Consider the following 19,307-nt stretch of genomic DNA (forward strand, 5'->3'; position numbering starts at 1 on the left):
CCGTATAAACTCGACTATAAGTCGACCTCATGTATAAGTTGAGGGCAAGTTTGGGGGGCAAAATTAAAGATTTTGATATGACCCTTGGATAAGTCGAGGGTGAAACTTGGGGATATGCAACAATGGATCTAAATGATGAAGCAAAGGAAAACAATGCCAAAGAACCAAAAAAATTATGGCAAGCATAACTGTTTTGGCTCACACTAAAGGTTGGATGGAAGAGGGAAGTCAGTGCTTCCAGGACAATTGCTCTCTTGCTTTTCACCAGGGGATGGTTCTCTTTTTAGTAAGAATTAAAATATAGAATGTACATCGACCTGTGGATAAATGGATCTAGGTTTTTGGGGTCAATTTTTTGACTAAAATTTCTAAACTTATACATGAGTATATACAGTAAGAACCACTAAAAATAAATCTTTTGCAGCCATAATGAAATAGTGGGTCCTCACCTTACGCGGGGATCCGTTCTGGATCCCTCAGCGTAAGGCGAATTCCGCCTATGCTCAAGCCCCATTGTAAACAATGGGGCTTGTGCACGGCGGCGTGGTGGCGCGCGGAGCCCAACGGGCGCGCGCGCCCATTCAATTTAATGGGACGCGCTGCCCCTTCCGTCCTGCGGCTTGAGCGCATATGCTCAAGTCGCGTAAAGCGCGCCCACGTATGACGCGGGCGCACTGTACAATGAACCATGCCTTCTTTTCTTTAGAAAAACTACACAGACTAGCATCAAAACAGAACAGAAAAACCAGTTCCATTTCTTTTGGCTTCATATCACTATTCTTCTTGTAACTGCTATCTCAGCAACATTTTGCTTATCTCCATATGAACAGTGAGTGGGAATACAGGGGTGAGTGGTAATGTGATTTAAGTATTTAGCTCTGTAGAAATAAGCTCTTCAGCTCAAAGCATCATATATCAATTCTGAAATTCATATATGTACTGTATAATAAAACACCTACCCTTGACGCATGTTGGAAGTTCAGGGTGCCACATGCTGTCAGCCCCACATTTTACAAACTCAGGTCCCACCAGAGAGTAGCCAGAATCACAAACAAACTGCAGAACATGTTCATAGTTATATATAGGCTGAAATGCACTTGTTAGCCTTCCATTTTGAATTTGTGGTCTGCTACACTGGATAGCTGGAAAGAGAGAAACAATGAATAAGGAAGTGTTTGCATCCAAGCAGTTCCTAGAAGCTTAAGCTTAAAAACAATTTAAAATAATCACCTGTAGCCATAATGAAATATAATCAGTTATTGTTTGCTTTTGTTTGCAGACACTGTATAGAACAACACCAAATCAGACACCTCCAAACCAGTTTCATTTCTTGTGGCTCGCATTAAAAAAACTGAATTAATGAAAGCTATAATATATACAAATATATTGCTTCAAGTTCTCTAAACTAGTGCTTCTTGGGCTGTCTGATGAGTGAGCTCTGTGTGTGTGTGTGTGTGTGTGTGTGTGTGTGTGTGTGTGTGTGTATAGAACTCCTACCACTATGTGTGAGGTTCCAGTATAATCTTTGGGTCCATTCTGTCAACTGTCTCTCTCTGCCTTTCTTTCTTTCTTTCTTTCTTTCTTTCTTTCTTTCTTTCTTTCGTTCCTAGACACATGTCGTACACCAGAAATGATGGCTTACAGGTTGGCACTAATCCATAGACTACTGCATTGAGTATCACTGCTCTAGATGGTTTTAAGAAACACCTTGACCACAAAGTCGGTATGATATATGGGGTATCACACTAGAAGCAAAAGGAAGAAGCATTTTTAAAAAGAATGTTACATTTAATGACGTATAAAGAAATGCTTCCATTTCTTCCCTCACATTTTTCTAGAAGCTATTTTCTTATATTTGCCTATGCAACAGCCTTCTCACCCCTCAACTCCACTTTAAAAAGGAGGCATCCACAACTTAACTGGTTCACCAAAGAAATTATTCACTTGAAACTTTTTGGTGTCGTTAGCTAACTTTGAGGTGATCCCGACTAATGTTGACCCTGTGAAAGAGACATCTCCAAGACTGCCTGTCTTGCTCTGCTGTGCCAAAGTCCTGTAAATTCATACCTGTGACATCTCTAATAGAGTCTATCCATCTAGCGTGGGGTCTTCCTCTCCTTCTGCATCCCTCCACCTTTACTAGCATTATTGTCTTTTCTATTATGCCTTCTCTTGATGTGGCCAAAGTATGACAACCTCAACTTGATCATCTTGGATTCCAGATAGATTTCAGGCTTGTTCTATTTGAAGACCTATTTGTTTGTCTTTTTGATTGTACACAGTATCCTCAGCACTTCTCTATCACCACATCTCAAATGAATTTTCTTATCTGCTTTCTTCACTGTCCAGCTTTTGCATCCATACAAGGTAATAGAGAATATGGTGGCTTCTACAATTCTAACTTTAGTATTCAGGTGTATATCTTTACTCTTTAGGATCTTTTCTACCTCTTTCATAGCTGCCCTTCTGATTCCTAGCCTTTTTTTTTATTTCTTGACTGCAGTCTCCTTCCTGATCAATGTTCTCCATGAGAAGGGAACGGGAGGAGGCGACCCCGGCCCTATTCCCTTCTCCTCGTGGGTGCCTTTGATGGCACCCGTGAGGAGAAAGGAAGGGGAGGAGGCAGCCCCGGCCCTGTTCCCTTCTCCTCCTGGGTGCCTTTGATGGCACCCGTGAGGAGAAGGGGAGGAAGTGACCCTGGCCCCTTCTACCCGCGGTTGCCGGAGATAGCGCTGACACCCGCAGGGAAAAAGGGAGGAGGGGGAGGCAGGGGGGAATCCCAACCTGGTGACCCCCAAGAAAGAGTCGAGCAACCCCCAAAGGGGTTGCAACCCCCAGGCTGGGAACCCCTGGATTACACAGTTAGGTGACTCCACCCACAATTGTATTATATTATTTTTGTACTATGAATGTGATGCCACATAAGATATCAAAACATAAATTTCCATCACCTTTACATTCAGGTGCAGGTCTATCCCATATTCCATTTACACCATCTTCTGCAATTATACAGACAATGCTTGAATGTCCAACGAGGGAAAGATCTCTGCCACAACTGTACGTTACCACATCGCCAACAGTATAGTGATCAAGAGATGTATCCCCACTGTGTGTTCCATTTAAAATAGTGGGTGGGCGCTCACAAGGGATTCCTGTAAAAGAATCAGCATTAATTGGTCAAACACACATTATAACAGCATAATGATCACTATTAGGGCTGTATTCAGAGGTTGGAATGATCTTATTGATCTCTTTCATCAGTTTCCTTTTATCTATTCACAAAAAATGTCTCGCTTTATCCAAAGCTGTTAGTTCCCTTCATGCACCATTTGCAAACAACCCTGCAAATTATTTCAGCATACCACCCTCCTGCCCTAGCAGAAACTGTAGGCATCACCAGGGGCTTGGCAACAACCATTGTGGCAAACATATTGGATTATGTCAGAAAGCACCCTGGGCTTTGTTTGTACCTCAGCTGGGATGGCATGAAGAGGGAAGGAGGCATAAAAAAGAGTCACAGTTATTATTCATTTATGCTTTCAGGCATCAACCCAAATTTGTAGAGAGGAAACAGTACAGATATTGACTTGTACAAAAGCCTGGGTAGACTAAAGGATCTTCAATACTGAAATGCACTGAGACAAACATAAACAAGCTTAAAGAAACAGTTCATCTTACTTGCACACAATGGAGGGTCGATATCCCACAGAACCTTGTTACCCTCGAACAAAGTACAACGAGCAGTTGTCCTGCCTATTGCTCTGTACCTAAAGAAAGAGAGATCTTATATTTTTAAAAGGGGATATAAAATAAACAGCATGTACATATGAGGTATCTTGTACCTGGTAGGTTTATTTTATTGAAATCATTTAAGTCCCACTCTACTGTATTATCACTCTCAGGGCTCCTTACAGAAATATAAGATAATCAAACAAACAATTCAAAACAAGTAAGCACAACTGCTATAACAACATATTATCAAACAGATTAAAATCTGTTTAGGCAATACTTAAGGAGGTCTTTGCCTAGTATCCTAAAGGCATAGGAATGGATTCGATGAAAAGCTCTCTTTAGGATATTTTTCCAGAGGGTACACTAACTGAAATAATTGCTATCAGCTTCGACTAAGATAAATATGAATGACTTCAATTCTGAAGAGAGGATTAGCATAAATGAAAGAGCAACACAGCTGCCTGTTACAGATTATGAAGCTTTCCAATGGTAATGCATTCATTACCATTCAATGGTAATTCATGCATTCATGCATCACCTACGCTTAGGCTTAGAAAGGCTTTCTGTTTTGGGAGGGGTGGGAGTTCCAGGTGGCAGATTCCTGCTTTAGAGTATTCAGGGATGAAATTCTCCTGCAGTAAAAAGCTATATAATAGAAATTTATTTATTTAAATATTAAAAATTAAATAAATATAGATTAGAAACTGTATGACTCTGTTGTTGTTGTTGTTGCTGCTGCTTTAAATAGCTATTAACCATTAGAGCAGGAAAACAAATAGCAGTTTGGGAAGTGCAATAGTAAAGATTTAGTCTGTCATGCTTGTTGAAATAGTATAAGTGAGTATCAACTAGTGGCAGATATTTTTCCTTTTATTTTCTGTGGACAGTACAACAGCCAGAGGTAGAGTGAACTCTGCCTACTTTCTCATTCCTTCTTATAGGCAGGTGCCAACTATGCCCAGTCTCCATTATTATATTGAGTCAAAGGAGGGGAGAGAGGGGCAAATTTGCACTCTGTTATTTCTCCAAGAATGGCCAGAAAAGAGAATGCATCAGGCAAAGCCTTGGAGATAACAACAGACTGCTCCAGAAATTTAGTCCCAGAATCCCACACCTGAAACAAAGTGGCCAACAACCTGACTTGCCCCAAATGAAGGTTAGGATCTTCTTAACTAATTAAGGAGAGCAAGTTCCTCAAATAGGAGATGAAATTCAGTCTCTCTTTCTGATGGGATACATTAAGTTTTAATGAGAGTGGGGAAAACATCAGCGCCTGTTGCAGCTAGAAAGTCCTCCCCACCCCAATCCACCCAAATTAATTGACAGCAAGACACAGAGGTGGGATCTGCCTAAATTATGTTTTGATGCTTCCTGACTATAATTTTCTTAATGTATTTATAAAACATGAATTGTGAGATTTATTTATTTATTAAGATGCTTTGGAAGGATTTTTACTCTTTAGGATTGACATAAATATTACACATAAAGTTAATGGCTCAGGTTTCAGTTCTGTCTATAAATGTTTCAAGAATTAATATGTGTGTGACTTTCAGTTACACACACATCAAACCCCTCCCAAGGGTTTTGCACAAATTGTTACCATAAGTGATTGTAACTCACCCTGGGTCACAAACATAGGTTATTTCTTCACCAAGCCGGAGGTCACCTGTGGATTCTATTCTGCCATTCTCTACAGCTGGAGCCTTACACTGCTTTCCTAAAGGGAGAATTAGGATTAGCTGTCCTGATTCTTAGAAAAGAATGAATGTGCTTACAGATATATTTCAAATATATAGAAAATAATATATTTCAAATGTTATCAATCTTTCAGAAACAGAATCTGGCTAGAGAAGACTGGTATCTCTAGAATCTGAGATGCCTATACAGTCAGCTCTCCGTTTTGGTGGGGGATACGTACTGGACCCCCCTCCCCGCAAAAACAGAAACTTGCAGATATTCAAGCCCAATAGGCATGAATGAGGGTGCATGCCCCATTTTAACCCCCTTCATTTGCTCCTCGTGGGTAAGTGAGGGTCGTGGTTCTGAAGTTCACGCAAACAGAAGAACAAGTGTATTATCAAGGGAGAGCCAGCATGGTGTGGTGGTTTGCGCATCAGACTGTGACTCTGTAGACCAGAGTTCAATTCCCTGCTCAACCATGGAAACCTGCTGGGTGACCTTGGGTGGGTCACACACTCTCAGCCCTAGAAAACTGTTTGATAGGTTCCCTCTAGAGATACCATGAATTTGGAAACAATGTGAAGGCACATGACAACTGCAATATTTTCAATGAGCTATATTTTCGGTGTTCCGATCTTCAAAAAGGGGAAAAAGAGGATCCCAACAATTTTCGTCCAGTTAGTCTGGCGTCAATACCAGGAAAGATTCTAGATCAGATTATTAAACAGAGTGTCTGTGAACATCTAGAAGGCAATGCCATAATCACAAAAAGTAAACATGGGTTTCGGAGAAACAAGTCATGCCAGACAAAACTGATCTGGTTTTTTTTTTGGATAAAATTACCAGCTTGATAGATGAAGGGAATGCCATAGATATAGTATATCTTGATTTCAGTAAGGCCTTTGACAAGGTTCCCCAAGACATTCTTGCCAATAAGCTTGTAAAATGAGGATTAGACAAGGTAACTTTTACAAGGATTTGTAATTGGTTGACTGGCCGAACCCAAAGGGTGCTCAACAATGGCTCCTTTTCATCCTGGAGAGAAGTGACTAAAGGGGTGCCACAGGGTTCTGTCCTGAGTCCAGTGCTATTCAACATCTTTATTAATGATTTGGATGACAGTATTGGGAGCATAGTTATCAAATTTGCAGATGACACCAAATTAGGAGGAGTAGCTTATACCGCAGAAACAGGATCAAAATTCAAAATGACCTGAATAGACAAGAAAGTTGGGCCAAAGCTAACAAAATGAAATTCAACATGGAGAAATGTAAAGTACTCCACTTAGGATGGAAAAATGAAATGCACAGATATAGGATGGGGGACATCTGGCTTAAGGAGACTACATGTGAAGGGGATCTAGGAGTCCAAGTAGACCACAAGTTGAACATGAGTCAACAGTGTGATGAGGCAGCTAAGAAGACCAATGCAATTTTAGACTGCATCAATGGAAGTATAGTATCTAGATCAAGGGAAATAATAGTGCCACTCTATTCTGCTTTAGTCAGGCCCCACCTGCAATACTGTGTCCAGTTCTGGGCACCACAATTCAAATAGGATGTTGAGAAACTGGAGCATGTTTAAAAGAGGGCAACCAAAATGGTGAAGGATCTGGAAACCATGCCCTATGAGGAATGACTTAGGGATCTGGGGATGTTTAGCCTGGAAAAGAGAGGTGATATGATAGCCCTCTTTAAATGTTTGAAGGGATGTAATATTGAGGAGGGAGCAAGCTTGTTTTCTGTTGCTTCAGAGAATAGAACCCAGAACAATGGACGCAAGCTACAGGAAAAGAGATTCCACCTCAATGTTAGGAGAAACCTTCTGACATTAAGAGCTGTTAGACAGTGAAACACATTCCTTTGGTGTGGTGAAGTCTCCCTACTTGGAAGTCTTCAAACAGAGGCTTGGTGGTCATCTGTCGGGTATGCTTTGATTGCGAGATCCTGCATGGCAAGGGGTTGGACTGGATGGCCCTTGTGGTCTCTTCCAACTCTATGATTCTATGACATCTTGTGACTCTCCAGTGCCTAGTTTAATTAATAATTTTTATGAATTCTTTATATGTAATGATACATTTTGAACTCCTCTGTAAAGCTGAACTCAAAATTCATTTTTACTGATAGCCCTTAATACTGTGATCCATTAAGCCAGACACAGAAATTGGGCAAGGGGGTGGATGAGCATGCACATGAACTCCTTTTCCTTTAGAGTTTTGGCAACTGCTGAGAAAGATAATTGGTTGTGCCATGTTAGTGACATTTTCTCTTTTGTTAAGGAAACCAACAACCAGACAGGAAACACAACAAATCCCCTAACAGCACTAACTAACTAGCCTCTTGCTGTCTACATGCGGGCAGGCATTCTAGTATCAGGTTATGCATTGTGGGAGTTGCAAGTCTGGACCCCTTCTGTGTCCAGCAGTAAAAACTCTTTGCCTCCCACAGCCCATATTTTTTACTGGGTTCTTTTTTTTTTTTAACACCCTTGGGCTCTCGAGATTTAAGATGCTTCCCAGCCAGTTTTAACTTTCAAGGAGCTGGGAAGTGTTTTCTCTCCTGACTTAAATTAACCCTTGGTCAACTATATGCATCTTACAAAGGCAACTTTGATACTAAAGTACCTGTATGAAAGAAGTTGTACAAGCTTTTGTAGACTTGTTCTACATCCTCAGATGTATGGAGACCATAAAAATGCATGGAGGAAATAAATTAAGTCTATGGCGGGGTACAGACCGCCGCTTTGTGGCGGTCTGCCGCCGCCGCCAGTAGGTCCGCGGGGGAGCCGGAGCCTTCAGACGGCCCGACTCCCGCGCGGACCGAAAAAGAAGCTCCAAAATGGAGCTTCTTTTCAAGTCGCGTTTGCGACGTAGCGAGGCGCCAGGGGCGCGCTCGCTACGTCACAAGCGGCGCGACGCGTACGGACGCTCAGCGTCCGATACGCAAAGATGGCGCCGGCCATGTAGAAGCCATCTTGTACGGACGGAGTCCGTACTAGGCACAGGGGCATCTATAAGAGACGCCCCTTTTTTAAAATGGGACGTCCTCCGGACGTCCCAAAGGGCTGTATAGAAAGCCCCTAAGAAAGCTTATGGTACAGCTTCTTTCACACAGTCTCAAAAGTGCCACAAGATCCCTTCGTATATTGATATTCCAGACTAACACAGCTATGTCTCTGAAATATAAGCAGCTTGTTCATTATCCCTGAATAATGGCATAGACTGGCATTGTCACGTTACTACTTTAGATTATTGTTGAGAAGAGTAACTACTACCACAGTTAGATGATAGAAAAAACACTGATTTTTAAAAAACTTTCTGAACTATTTGGATCTGTTTCTGTCCATAGGCAACATGCTGAGTTATAACTATATAGGTCACTTAGGATGGTTAACTACAGCTTTATATAAATGAGGTTACTTATTATAAAGAATTCTTACCATTCTGAATTTTTCTTCACAAAATAAAGAACAGAACTAAAAATGCTGAAAGTTTCTGAAACATTGGATCTTTGTGTATGTTTTAGTCAGCATCATGATGGGTTAGTTTTATTTACAAACACAGAACTGGAACAAAGATACTCACTTTCACAAAATGTAGGTGTTGTTGACCACTCTGAATTGTTCAGACACCTAATAGAAGGATTTGATCTGTCTATAAATTTATAACCGGGAATGCAAGTGTACCGTAGAACAGTCCCAACAGAGTAGCTGTCTTTCAGTTCTCCATTCCGCAATGTAGCATGAGGCTGTTTTGGTGGAGTGGTGCAGTCACCTGGAGATAAAGAGTAAAAGGAGATTTTGAGGAAGGAAAGGAGGTGAAGGGTTAGAAGTACAGATCTCTGGATAACTATAAAAAAAAACCTCATCCTAGTCTCCTCATTGAACAATGTTCTTACCAATTCCTGGAGTTAGTTCATCACACACAACTAAAACAAAACTTATGTAAGCCTTATTTTATTTATTGAGAGAATTCAAATGGGTCAGTTTAAAAGTCTGTTTCTGCATTGTTCCACTGTATATATTATACTGGTTTCAGGCTAGGTTCCATTTAGTTCCTGACAGTAAGGGTTGTTCGACAGTGGAGCACACTCCCTCGAAGTGTAGTGGAGTCTCCTTCCGTAGAGGTCTTTAAGCAGAGGCTGGATGGCCAACTGTCAGGGATGCTTTGATTGAGAATTCCTGCATGAATCATAGAATCATAGAATCGTAGAGTTGGAAGAGACCACTAGGGCCATCCAGTCCAACCCCCTGCCATGCAGGAAATCCAAATCAAAGCATCCCTGACAGATGGCCATCCAGCCTCTGTTTAAAGACCTCCAAGGAAGGAGACTCTATCACCCTCCGAGGGAGTGCATGGCAGGGGGTTGGACTGGATGGTCTTTGTGGTCTCTTCCAACCCTATGACTCTAGTTAAATCTGGTGCACTAGGTTAATGTGTCTTTGGATATTTGGTATTTGTTTGCCTGTTTTCTCTTGTTGTTGAATTAAGAGTTCCTCAAAGAGGAAACAGAAAGAAACAAGCACCTAGTATATTTCGTGGTTTTAGAAAAGAGACTGGCAGAGTTTACATATCTCATCCAGCATCTGCCATCACTCCCCGGTGGCAAATAATGCATCTGGAAGGCTCTAGCCACAGCAATCTGCCATTTAAAAGTAGTCCTCCTCCAGCTTCTTTCAAATCAGTTTCCCCTCCTTGAAGGAACCAGGTGTAATGGGATGCAGTTTTCTAGCAAAAAAAGGAAAACAAAACAGGATGGAGACAAAACTATATTTAAGTGTCAAATTGCATTCCCCCTTCTAGCATTTTTGGGATGTGATCTGCCATATGGGGATTTTTTTTTTCTGGGTTAGGTGAGTTCTAGTCCCCAGTGAATAGTGAAACTCAAGAAGTGACCTTGGACTAGTCTCTGTCTATTAGCCTGACTTATCTTCCATGGTTTCAGGATCAAGTGGAGACGAGAGCAATGTATGGAGCTGGAGCTCACTGAAGACAAAAGGAGATATAAATTGTGACAAGAGAGACAGCTTTCTCTCTCATGGCTCCAAAATTGTAGAACTCTTTTCCAAACTGCTACTGACATGTCCTTCAGGGACTAATGTCTTGTTCCTTTTACTTCAATGCTGCATATTAATAAGATTGTAATTGGCATGTATGTTTCAAGTAATCTAAGTATTTCATATGCTTCCTATAGTGACAATTATATCTTAGTTTATTGTCTTGCTAACACAATACATTACTCTGAAAGCATAGTGCCCCTCCCCCCCAAAAAAACCCTAAATATAATCAATTACTTATTTGGGTCTTCTCTTTGGAAGTTCATTAATTTCCTTCCTGTCTACTCTGTTACAGACACCCATTTGTGGGTGAAGAGGGGCAGGAGATGTAGTGGGCCCACACAGGAAAGGGCTAAGTGATGTACAAGGGACCACACTGCAACCATGATAGCTAATGAAGTGCACCAAAGAATTAAAAAAATCAACATGTGCTTTATAGACTATAGCAAATCTTTTGACTGCATCCATCATGAAAAGCTATGCAATGTTCTCAAAGACATGGAAGTATCAATACATTTGATCGGATGAGAAAGGTATACTCAGGACAAGAGGCCACTGTCTGAACAGAATATGGAGAAACAAAATGGTTCCCAATAGGCAAAGGAGCCAGGCAAGGCTGCATATTATCATCATACTCGTTCAACTTGTACACAGAAAATATCATACGATGAGCAGGGCTAGACTCAGGAAAAAGAGGAATGAAGATAGGAGGAAGGAATATCAACAATCTAAGATATACGGAAGACAAACTAGTGGAAAATCTCAATGACTTGGAACAATTACTAAGGAAGGTCAAAGAGGAAAGTGCAAAGGCAAGCCTGCTGCTGAATATAAAGAAAACAAAAATAATGACCATGGAAGACCTACATAAATTCGAATTAGACAATGAGGAAATTGAAATAGTTGGAGACTTCTTGTACCTGGGATTAAACATCGTCCAGAATGGAGACTGCAGTCAAGAGACAAGAAGATTAGGAATGGGAAGGACAGCCATGAAAGAGCTAGAGAATATTGTAAAGAGTAAAGATATACAACTGAGCACTAAACTTAGCATCATCCAAGCCACAGTACTCCCAATTACTATGTATGGATGTGGCAGCTGGATAGTGAAAAAAGGAGATAAAAAGAAAATCAACTCATTTGAGATGTGGTTCTGGAGAAGAGTGTTGTGGACAGCCAAAAAGACAAACAAATGGGTTTTTGAGTGAATCAGGCCAGAAATATCCCTGGAGGGCCAACATGATTAAACTGAGGCTGTCAGGCTTTGGCTGCATCGTGAGAAATCATGACTCACTGCAAAAGACAATAATGCTGGAAAACTCGAGAGTAGAAGGAGAGGGAGACCACACGACAGATGGCTGGACTCAATTAGGGAGGACATAGGCATGAGTCGGCAGGAAATGAGCAGAACACTGGAGGACAAGAAGACCTGGAGATGTTTCATCCACAGGGTCACCATGAGTCAAGAAGTCGACTCAAGGACAACTAATAACAACAACAAAGTGATGGAGCTGAACAAGAAGTCGTAAGAGGCGAGAAACCTTTGAAATAGCCATTGATGTTGCTTTTAGTGTTGTTTGAAGAAAAGGGGAAATGATGCACACGTTTGTGACTGATGTGATCGCAAAGGAATTAAAAATAATCTTCTGTTGCTCTCTGGATTTGTCTCATCCTCTATTGTTTAGAAAACAAACAAGGAAAACACAGCTGCAATTAGGAGGTACCTGAAAGAGAATAGTCAGAAAGCAAAAGACAGGGATGAAGGATGTTGAGATGGGACATGAGGGAAGGGAAATGAAAGAAACAGGTGGTGAAAGATGTGAGGGTGACTCTGATACAAGAGAGAGAGACACACAGAGAAAATCCTCTTTTTTTTCCAAGCCAGTATTCTATCAAACAAGGGACAAAGGTGCTCAACAAGGCCCCACCTCCTTCCCACCAACCACTGGTAAACTCCAGAATGTGGTTGTTAACATCGCTGAATGTCTGCAACATCAAACATGAAAATATAAAAATAATACAGATTAAATACTATACAAAAACTGCAAGTCAAAACTGTTCTGTTCCAACAGACTTTTGGGAACTGACACTATAATTTTAACAGTATGCTATTTGGCTGATCTTTAGTTTTTGAATGGGTTTGTTTTAAGTAGTTTTAATCCTATGGTTAGTTTAAGTGCCTTTTAAATAATAATGCTGTATGTGCTTATTTATGACTTTGTAATTATATTTATGAGTTTTAACAATATTAGTTTTAATTTTTGCTAGGTACCTTAAGTCTCAGTACTGGGAAAAAGGGAGAAGACCAATGAACAAATAAACAGTAGTACTAATAACGAGAGAGCCAGCATGATATAGTGGCTAGAATGTTAGACTATGATTCTGGAGACCAGAATTTGATTTCTTACCTGGCAAAAGGCATATGCTCTCAGCCTCTAAGGAAGACAATGGCAAACCCTCTCTGAACAAATCTTGCCAAGAAAACACCATGATAGGCTCCCCTTAAGGTTGCCCCAAGTCAGAAACAACCTGAAGGCACACAACAACAACAATACTAATAACGGAGCCAGTGTGGTGTAGCAGACTGATGAGTTTCAGACTACAATTCTGGAAGACCAGCATTTCAATCCCTGCACAAACATGGAAATCCAGTGAGTGACTCTGGGCACGTCACACTCTCTCAGCCTTTTCTTTTTTTCCAGCATCCAACATGAAACTAGAGGTCTCCTACAGTAGCATCACTAGGGGCTGCACGGTGGTGTGAACCGCACCAGGTGACACCCTAAGGAGTGTGTGACCCCACTGTTCCTCGGACATCTGCCTTTGGGCAGAAACAGGCTGTGGCATTTGGCTGCGTCCTTTTAGGTTCAGTGAGAGCAGAAAGGAGAGGTCCCTGCATACACACACATCTTACAAAAACATCACATCTTAACAAAAGGATTAAGCAAAAATACATCACATCTTACCAAATTGTCACTTTAACCACATGAAACTATGTACTATACATGTAAATACATTTAGGGAGTGTGTATGATATTGTAATTTAAATGAATAATTTTAATTTTGTTAGCTGTTTATGTTACAACTATTGCAATTACATTAGTAATATGAGAGTGATACGATAGCCCTGTCTAAATATTTGAGGATGGAGAAAGCTTGTTTTCTGCTGCTCCAGAGAACAGGACCTGGAACAATGGATGCAAGCTACAGGAAAAGAGATTCCACCTAAACATTAGGAGGAACTTCTTGACAGTTAAGAACTGTTCAACAGTGGAACACACTCCCTTGGAGTGTGGTGGAGTCTCCCTCCTTGGAACAGGTGACTGGATGGCCATCTGCAAGGGATGCTTTGATTGTGAGTTCCTGCACGGCAGAATGGGGTTGGACTGGATGGCCCTTGTGATCTCTTCCAATTCTATGATATAGAGGAATTATGATTTGTGACTAACATAATAATAATAATAATAATAATAATAATAATTTTTTATTTATAGACCACTATTCCTTTATAAATTGCTATTCATTAATATAACATTAATACAAACAGGACGAGGGGCCAAGTGGGGTGGCATCGGAGTGATTTTCCACACCAGACCAAACCGCAGTGCAGTTGAAGGCAGCCTGGAAGTGAAGTCTCTGGAGTCACTTTTTCCCGTTTTTACCAAAATGAGGGGTGACTTCAGAAACACTGCTGAAGCAATTCGCAAGCAGCTCCCATAGAAATCAATGATGTCTGACAAAACAGTCCCTTTATGAGGTGAAACCGCATTGTTGGAAGTGCAATCACTTCGGAAGTGAGCTGGAACTGAGCCACAATACCACCCTAAAGCTCCGTGTGATATACTCCCTTGGCTTCTCCTACGCAGAACCTGTTGGTGTTTCACTTTTGAAAAGAGAACAAGACCAAGGAGAAAGGGACAACCAAGTCACTCACATCCACACACACACAAAAGGAAACATTCAGGGATAGCTCTGTTGGCCATTTAACAAATACAAACAAAAATCCATCAGTGATACCTTGATTGGCCAACCAAAATGCACAATATACTTATTGCAAGCTTTTGAAGCTCCATGGGCTTCTTCATCAGGCAAGATGTTCCAAACCAAACAAAGAGGGGAAAAACACAATTGGAGATGCTAGTCAGATGCCTGCATGTTGCTTCAGATGTAACACCTTGCCTGATGAAGAAGCCCATGGAGCCCACTGTGCATTTCGGCTGGCCAATAAAGGTATCACTGATGAATTTTTGTTATACACAAAAAAAGAGTCTCTTTTTTACCATAGGGTCAAAGCGCATGGCGCAGAAGTGCATCTACACTGCTGAAATCATAACCTGGTTTGACTCCATTTTAACTACCATGGCTCCATGGCTATGGAAGTCTGGGAAGGGATAGTTTATGGTGGTGGCACCAGAGCAAAACACACATGTAAGAAATAAGGGAAGCTCTGGTGCCCTCAACAAACTACCATTCCCAGGATTCTGTAGCACCGACCCATGGAAGTTAAAGTGGTGTAAAACCTGGTTATTATTTCTGCAGTGCGGATTCAGCCACTAAGTCCGAAACACACTGCAGAAATAATCAAGTTGAGGCTGCTTTTAACTGCCCTGGCTCAGTGCTAGGGAATCCTGGGAAGTGTAGTTTTTGTGAGACATTTATAGCCTTCTTCCGTCAGAGAGAGAGAGAGAGAGCGCGAGCGCTTTGGTGCCACAACAAACTACACTTCCCAGCATTCCCTAGCACTGAACCTAGGTCAGTTAAAGCGGTCTCAAACTGGTCTGACTCTTTGCTATGGAATTGTGGGCTCCTCTCTGGGCCTACAACAAACTCCAACTCCCACAGTTCCATAGCAAAGAGCCAGACAAGTGCCAAACCGGGTTATTTCCCCAGTGTGGATGCATCCCTCGTCTCTGAGGAAACAGAAACCTGAGAGAAGGAGCCTGGGTCCCCAAGAAAGAAGAAAATACCCCCCCCGGGCCCTTCCTCACCGTGAACCTGGGCAAGGAGCGCCAGAAGCGGGAAGAGGGAGAAGGAGGACCAGGCCGGGCGCCTCATGGCTGCTCTTTCTGCTTCTGTTTCTTAATTCTGGGCGGGCCTCCCAAACAAACCCTCTGACGGGAAAGCGCAGCCCCGCCGCCGCCGCCTCCTCCTCCTCCTCCTTTCCGGTTCTTAGCCTCACCACCAGACTATTTTTGGCTCTTGTGACGGAGTCACAACGGAGCAGACACTCCCCCGAGGCTTTTGCGGGGAAGGAAGGAAGGAGGCCTCAGGCCCTCCCAGGGGCACCGCCACCTGGCCCCTTCCCTTTCCAGCCTCCTCTCCTGGGGGCGTTCCGAAGTGGCATAAGGAGCATATGGGCTAAGCAGTGCCTTACACAGTGACTAGGCATCCTCGTCATACACACACACACATTTACATATGTATGTATACACACACATGTGTATATGTATACATCTATACATAGGCATAAAAAGCTAAAAAACCCACTATACACTCATCCCTACACATTTGTGGCTTTGATATTTGCAGCTTTATGTTCTCTAGGAATATCTAGGTCCTCCAATGCAACTCTATGGTCAACTTTAAACATCAAGAGACCTAGAGATTCCTAGAGAGAAGACTACTGGGCCTTTGTTGCTTCTCCAGTGCAGTTTATGGCCAGTGTCTGTCGGACGTTGGCCAGAGTTGCACTGGACTCTGGAGGGCCTAGAGATTCCTAGAGAGGTGTCCTCTCAGGTAAAAACACGGTGTCTTTATCTGTGGTTTTTCCATATTCACAGGGGGACTTGTGCTCCTAACTCTAGAGAACATGGAGGGACAAGTATGTATGTATGTATGTATACATATAGAAGCTTTTATCATGTAGTGTCCTACACATAGTGACCAGGCATCCTCCTTTTCCAAACCTGGCCTTCATTTCTAGCCTCGTGTTCAGGAGGAATTTCTTAATTTCCTCCATTTTGAGCAGGACTAAGAACCATATGTGTGCTTGTGTATGTACACACACACACACACACATGCTCCTTTGCCCTGCTCATATATGAGGAGGATGCCTGCTCACCTTGTGTAGGACACTGCATGATAAAAGCTCAAACACACACACAGACATGTCACTTGCATATATTTAATAAAGGATGTCACAGCCCCCAGGTTGTAAGGCCTCCCATTCTGTCTTGACAGCTGATGACAACAAAAGTCTCATCTATTGGGAAAGAAACCTTGGAAATGCCTGTTCAATCAAATGCAGACTCACAGCTAAAGTTGTTTGGTTACAACTGAAATCAGAATGCATTTTCATCCCAATTCAAAATTCTTTGGGTCTTCTGTGTGTGTTCATTTGGGGCTCTCCAAGCATTGGACAGCACTGTTCATTTTGCCATTGGGGACAGTTCGTGTGTCCAGTGGAGGTGGGAAGCTGAGCAATGTCTGACTGTAGAATGAATAGAGAGTATAGTAAGCCCTCCATATCCACAGATTCTTTTATCCACGGGTTCAAGCATCCACAGTTTGAAAGTATTTTGAAAATGTATAAATTTTAAATACCAAACCTTCACTTTACCATTTTATATAAGGAACACCATTTTACTAAGCCATTGTATTTAATGGGACTTGAGCACACACAGATTTTGTTATCCACCTCAGTGGATACCAAGGGTCCACTGTATTGTTGTTTGCACATGCAACTGAATGAAGGTTAGTTTCTTAACCAGATCTATACATTTCTGAGAGTATTTAATGCTCAAAGAACCACTGTAAACACCTATATTTAAAATATTTATTTAAAAACGTGCATACCTTGCCTTTCCTAACAAGTGAAGCTAACATAAATTAGAACAAGACCTTACTGCTTTAAAAAAAGTTTGGAAACAACAGTAAATGCAATAAAACTTTCAGAGAACACTGTAATAAACAGAGAAAAATATGAACAATACAAATGAGCAAAAATAATGTAACCACTTCAAAACCCACTTTTAAAAAATGTGATGGTTTATGGCCCACAAACCCTCCTTAAAATGAAAGGTTCTACTTATTTTGCAGTGGGCTATTAAACAAGGAATGAAAGAAAAAAGCTAGCCTCTTGATGGAGCTCAGAGGCCTAGGCACAAACACTGAAAAGTGCTTCTCCCTTATTTGTCTGTATTAATCATGTAGAATATTTCAGAAGTTACATAATTTCCACTCAAACATTGGCATTTTCTTATTTCTAACTACCTTGCTCTTATGGATAATCAACTGTATATTGATAGTGATGTATCTAATGGGGTCAAAGCCAATCCATTGATGTCAGCATCTTCATGACTACCACATTCTTGGTAGTCATGCCAAAAGGAACAGATAATTTCCTTTCAAAGGAAATGTTACATCATCTAAAGCAAAGCAAGGTGAGATTTGAAGGTAGGGTTTTGTTTATTCTTAAATTGCAGCCCTGCCTCAACCTTTTCTTCTTTTTTGCACTGCAGTTTTCCATTCCTTTCAAAAGAATGAGGAAACTATGAGCAAGGCAACATCATTTGTTTAAAAGTACATGACACAGAGTAATTTACAGCAATGTCTGGGAACAAAAATAACAGACAACCATTGTAAAGTCATGGTCATTGTTCCAGCAATTCTGTCCTTTCATTTTTCTAAGAGTTAATACTTTCAGTAGGTTACAGAGCATGTTGGCGAACATATGACACATGCTGAGACACGTTAGTGACTGAATGGGAGAAATGGGAACAACATGTACAGCAGGGTGGTCACTTGCACAGAGGGGGAAGCCAATTTTAGCTTCCATGATTCTCTTTCCCCTCCCACAAAATGCACTAGTGCTTCCTGATACACTCTGCTGGTGATGTTGCATAACTTCTGGTCATCATTTTTGACTGATTTTCTGCCTGAGAAAGATAATTTCATTTGGGGTAGTAGAATTATGCCACCATGTTTACCAGGTGATTTTCTTCATTTTTAGTCCAGTTTGTTCTGAATTGTCTGAAATGGTCCATTCTTAAAAAAAAAAAACACAAAATATGGAGGGGACTTAAGGGGCTTGGCAGGGAGCCACATGTGGCCCAAGCAAATTTCATTTATAACCTCAGGGAAGCTAGTTTGTAATATATAAGGGCAAAGGAGGCAACTTCTTCTGGTAAATTATAAAGCAAATTCCTTCGTTCTGTTCAGTAGATTTTTAAAAGTGATGTGCATCTTCTGACATACATTGTACAAGTGGTGCCACTGTGATAAAACTCTCAACATTGGTTTGAAGGAGGGCTGTAATTCTGCCTAGCAGCTGGCACTATGTAGATAAGGAGTGGTAGTGGAATATATTGTGGTGTGTGTGTGTGTGTGTGTGTGTGTGTGTGTATATATATCAGCTGCAGCCTAATTCAATCAGTACATATAACGGTTTGTGATGAGTAAACACTTAGAAAACCAAGTGATTTAACCTTCCTATGAAATTCAATAAACATTTAAGATGGGAATTTATGATGCAGATTCTCCAAGTGAATGTGTATAATAGTGGCATCTGATTGGCCTTTATTGCATCACCATGCAGTTACATGTAACATACTGTCTTGGTTTTGGGTAGACTAAATTATATTTTGAATAACATTAAACACTCCAAAAGATTTGTATCGGCTTTTTAGGAATTTATTCATTATGTGTATTAGCTAGTTGACACAGTGGAGAAAAATAACTCCCCTCTATATAAAACATTTTATTTCAGGCGGGGTACAGACTGCCGCTTTGCGGCGGTCCGCTGCCGCCGCCATTTGCTCCGCGCGGGAGCCGCAGCAGCCAAACCGCGCGACTCCCGCGCGGAGCAAAAAAGAAGCTCCATTTCGGAGCTTCTTTTTGCG

General features: G+C 41.4%; 1 protein-coding gene across 1 annotated transcript in view; it reads right to left on the reverse strand.

Moving 5' to 3' along the window:
* Positions 1-15,745, reverse strand: part of LOC121928964 (complement receptor type 1-like) — a 27,586-nt gene extending 11,841 nt beyond the window's left edge. The window contains exons 1-6 of the mRNA XM_042464293.1: positions 15,456-15,745; positions 8,996-9,184; positions 5,353-5,449; positions 3,679-3,767; positions 2,952-3,152; positions 960-1,142 (exon numbers count right to left, since the gene is read on the reverse strand). Of these exons, the coding sequence (XP_042320227.1) occupies positions 960-1,142; positions 2,952-3,152; positions 3,679-3,767; positions 5,353-5,449; positions 8,996-9,184; positions 15,456-15,522 (826 nt within the window). The 5' untranslated portion in view covers positions 15,523-15,745. The remainder of the gene's footprint in view (positions 1-959; positions 1,143-2,951; positions 3,153-3,678; positions 3,768-5,352; positions 5,450-8,995; positions 9,185-15,455) is intronic.
* Between the last annotated feature and the right edge of the window lie 3,562 nt (positions 15,746-19,307).

This window comes from Sceloporus undulatus, chromosome 4 (genome assembly GCF_019175285.1).
Source record: "Sceloporus undulatus isolate JIND9_A2432 ecotype Alabama chromosome 4, SceUnd_v1.1, whole genome shotgun sequence".
In the NCBI taxonomy this organism is placed as follows: domain Eukaryota; kingdom Metazoa; phylum Chordata; class Lepidosauria; order Squamata; family Phrynosomatidae; genus Sceloporus; species Sceloporus undulatus.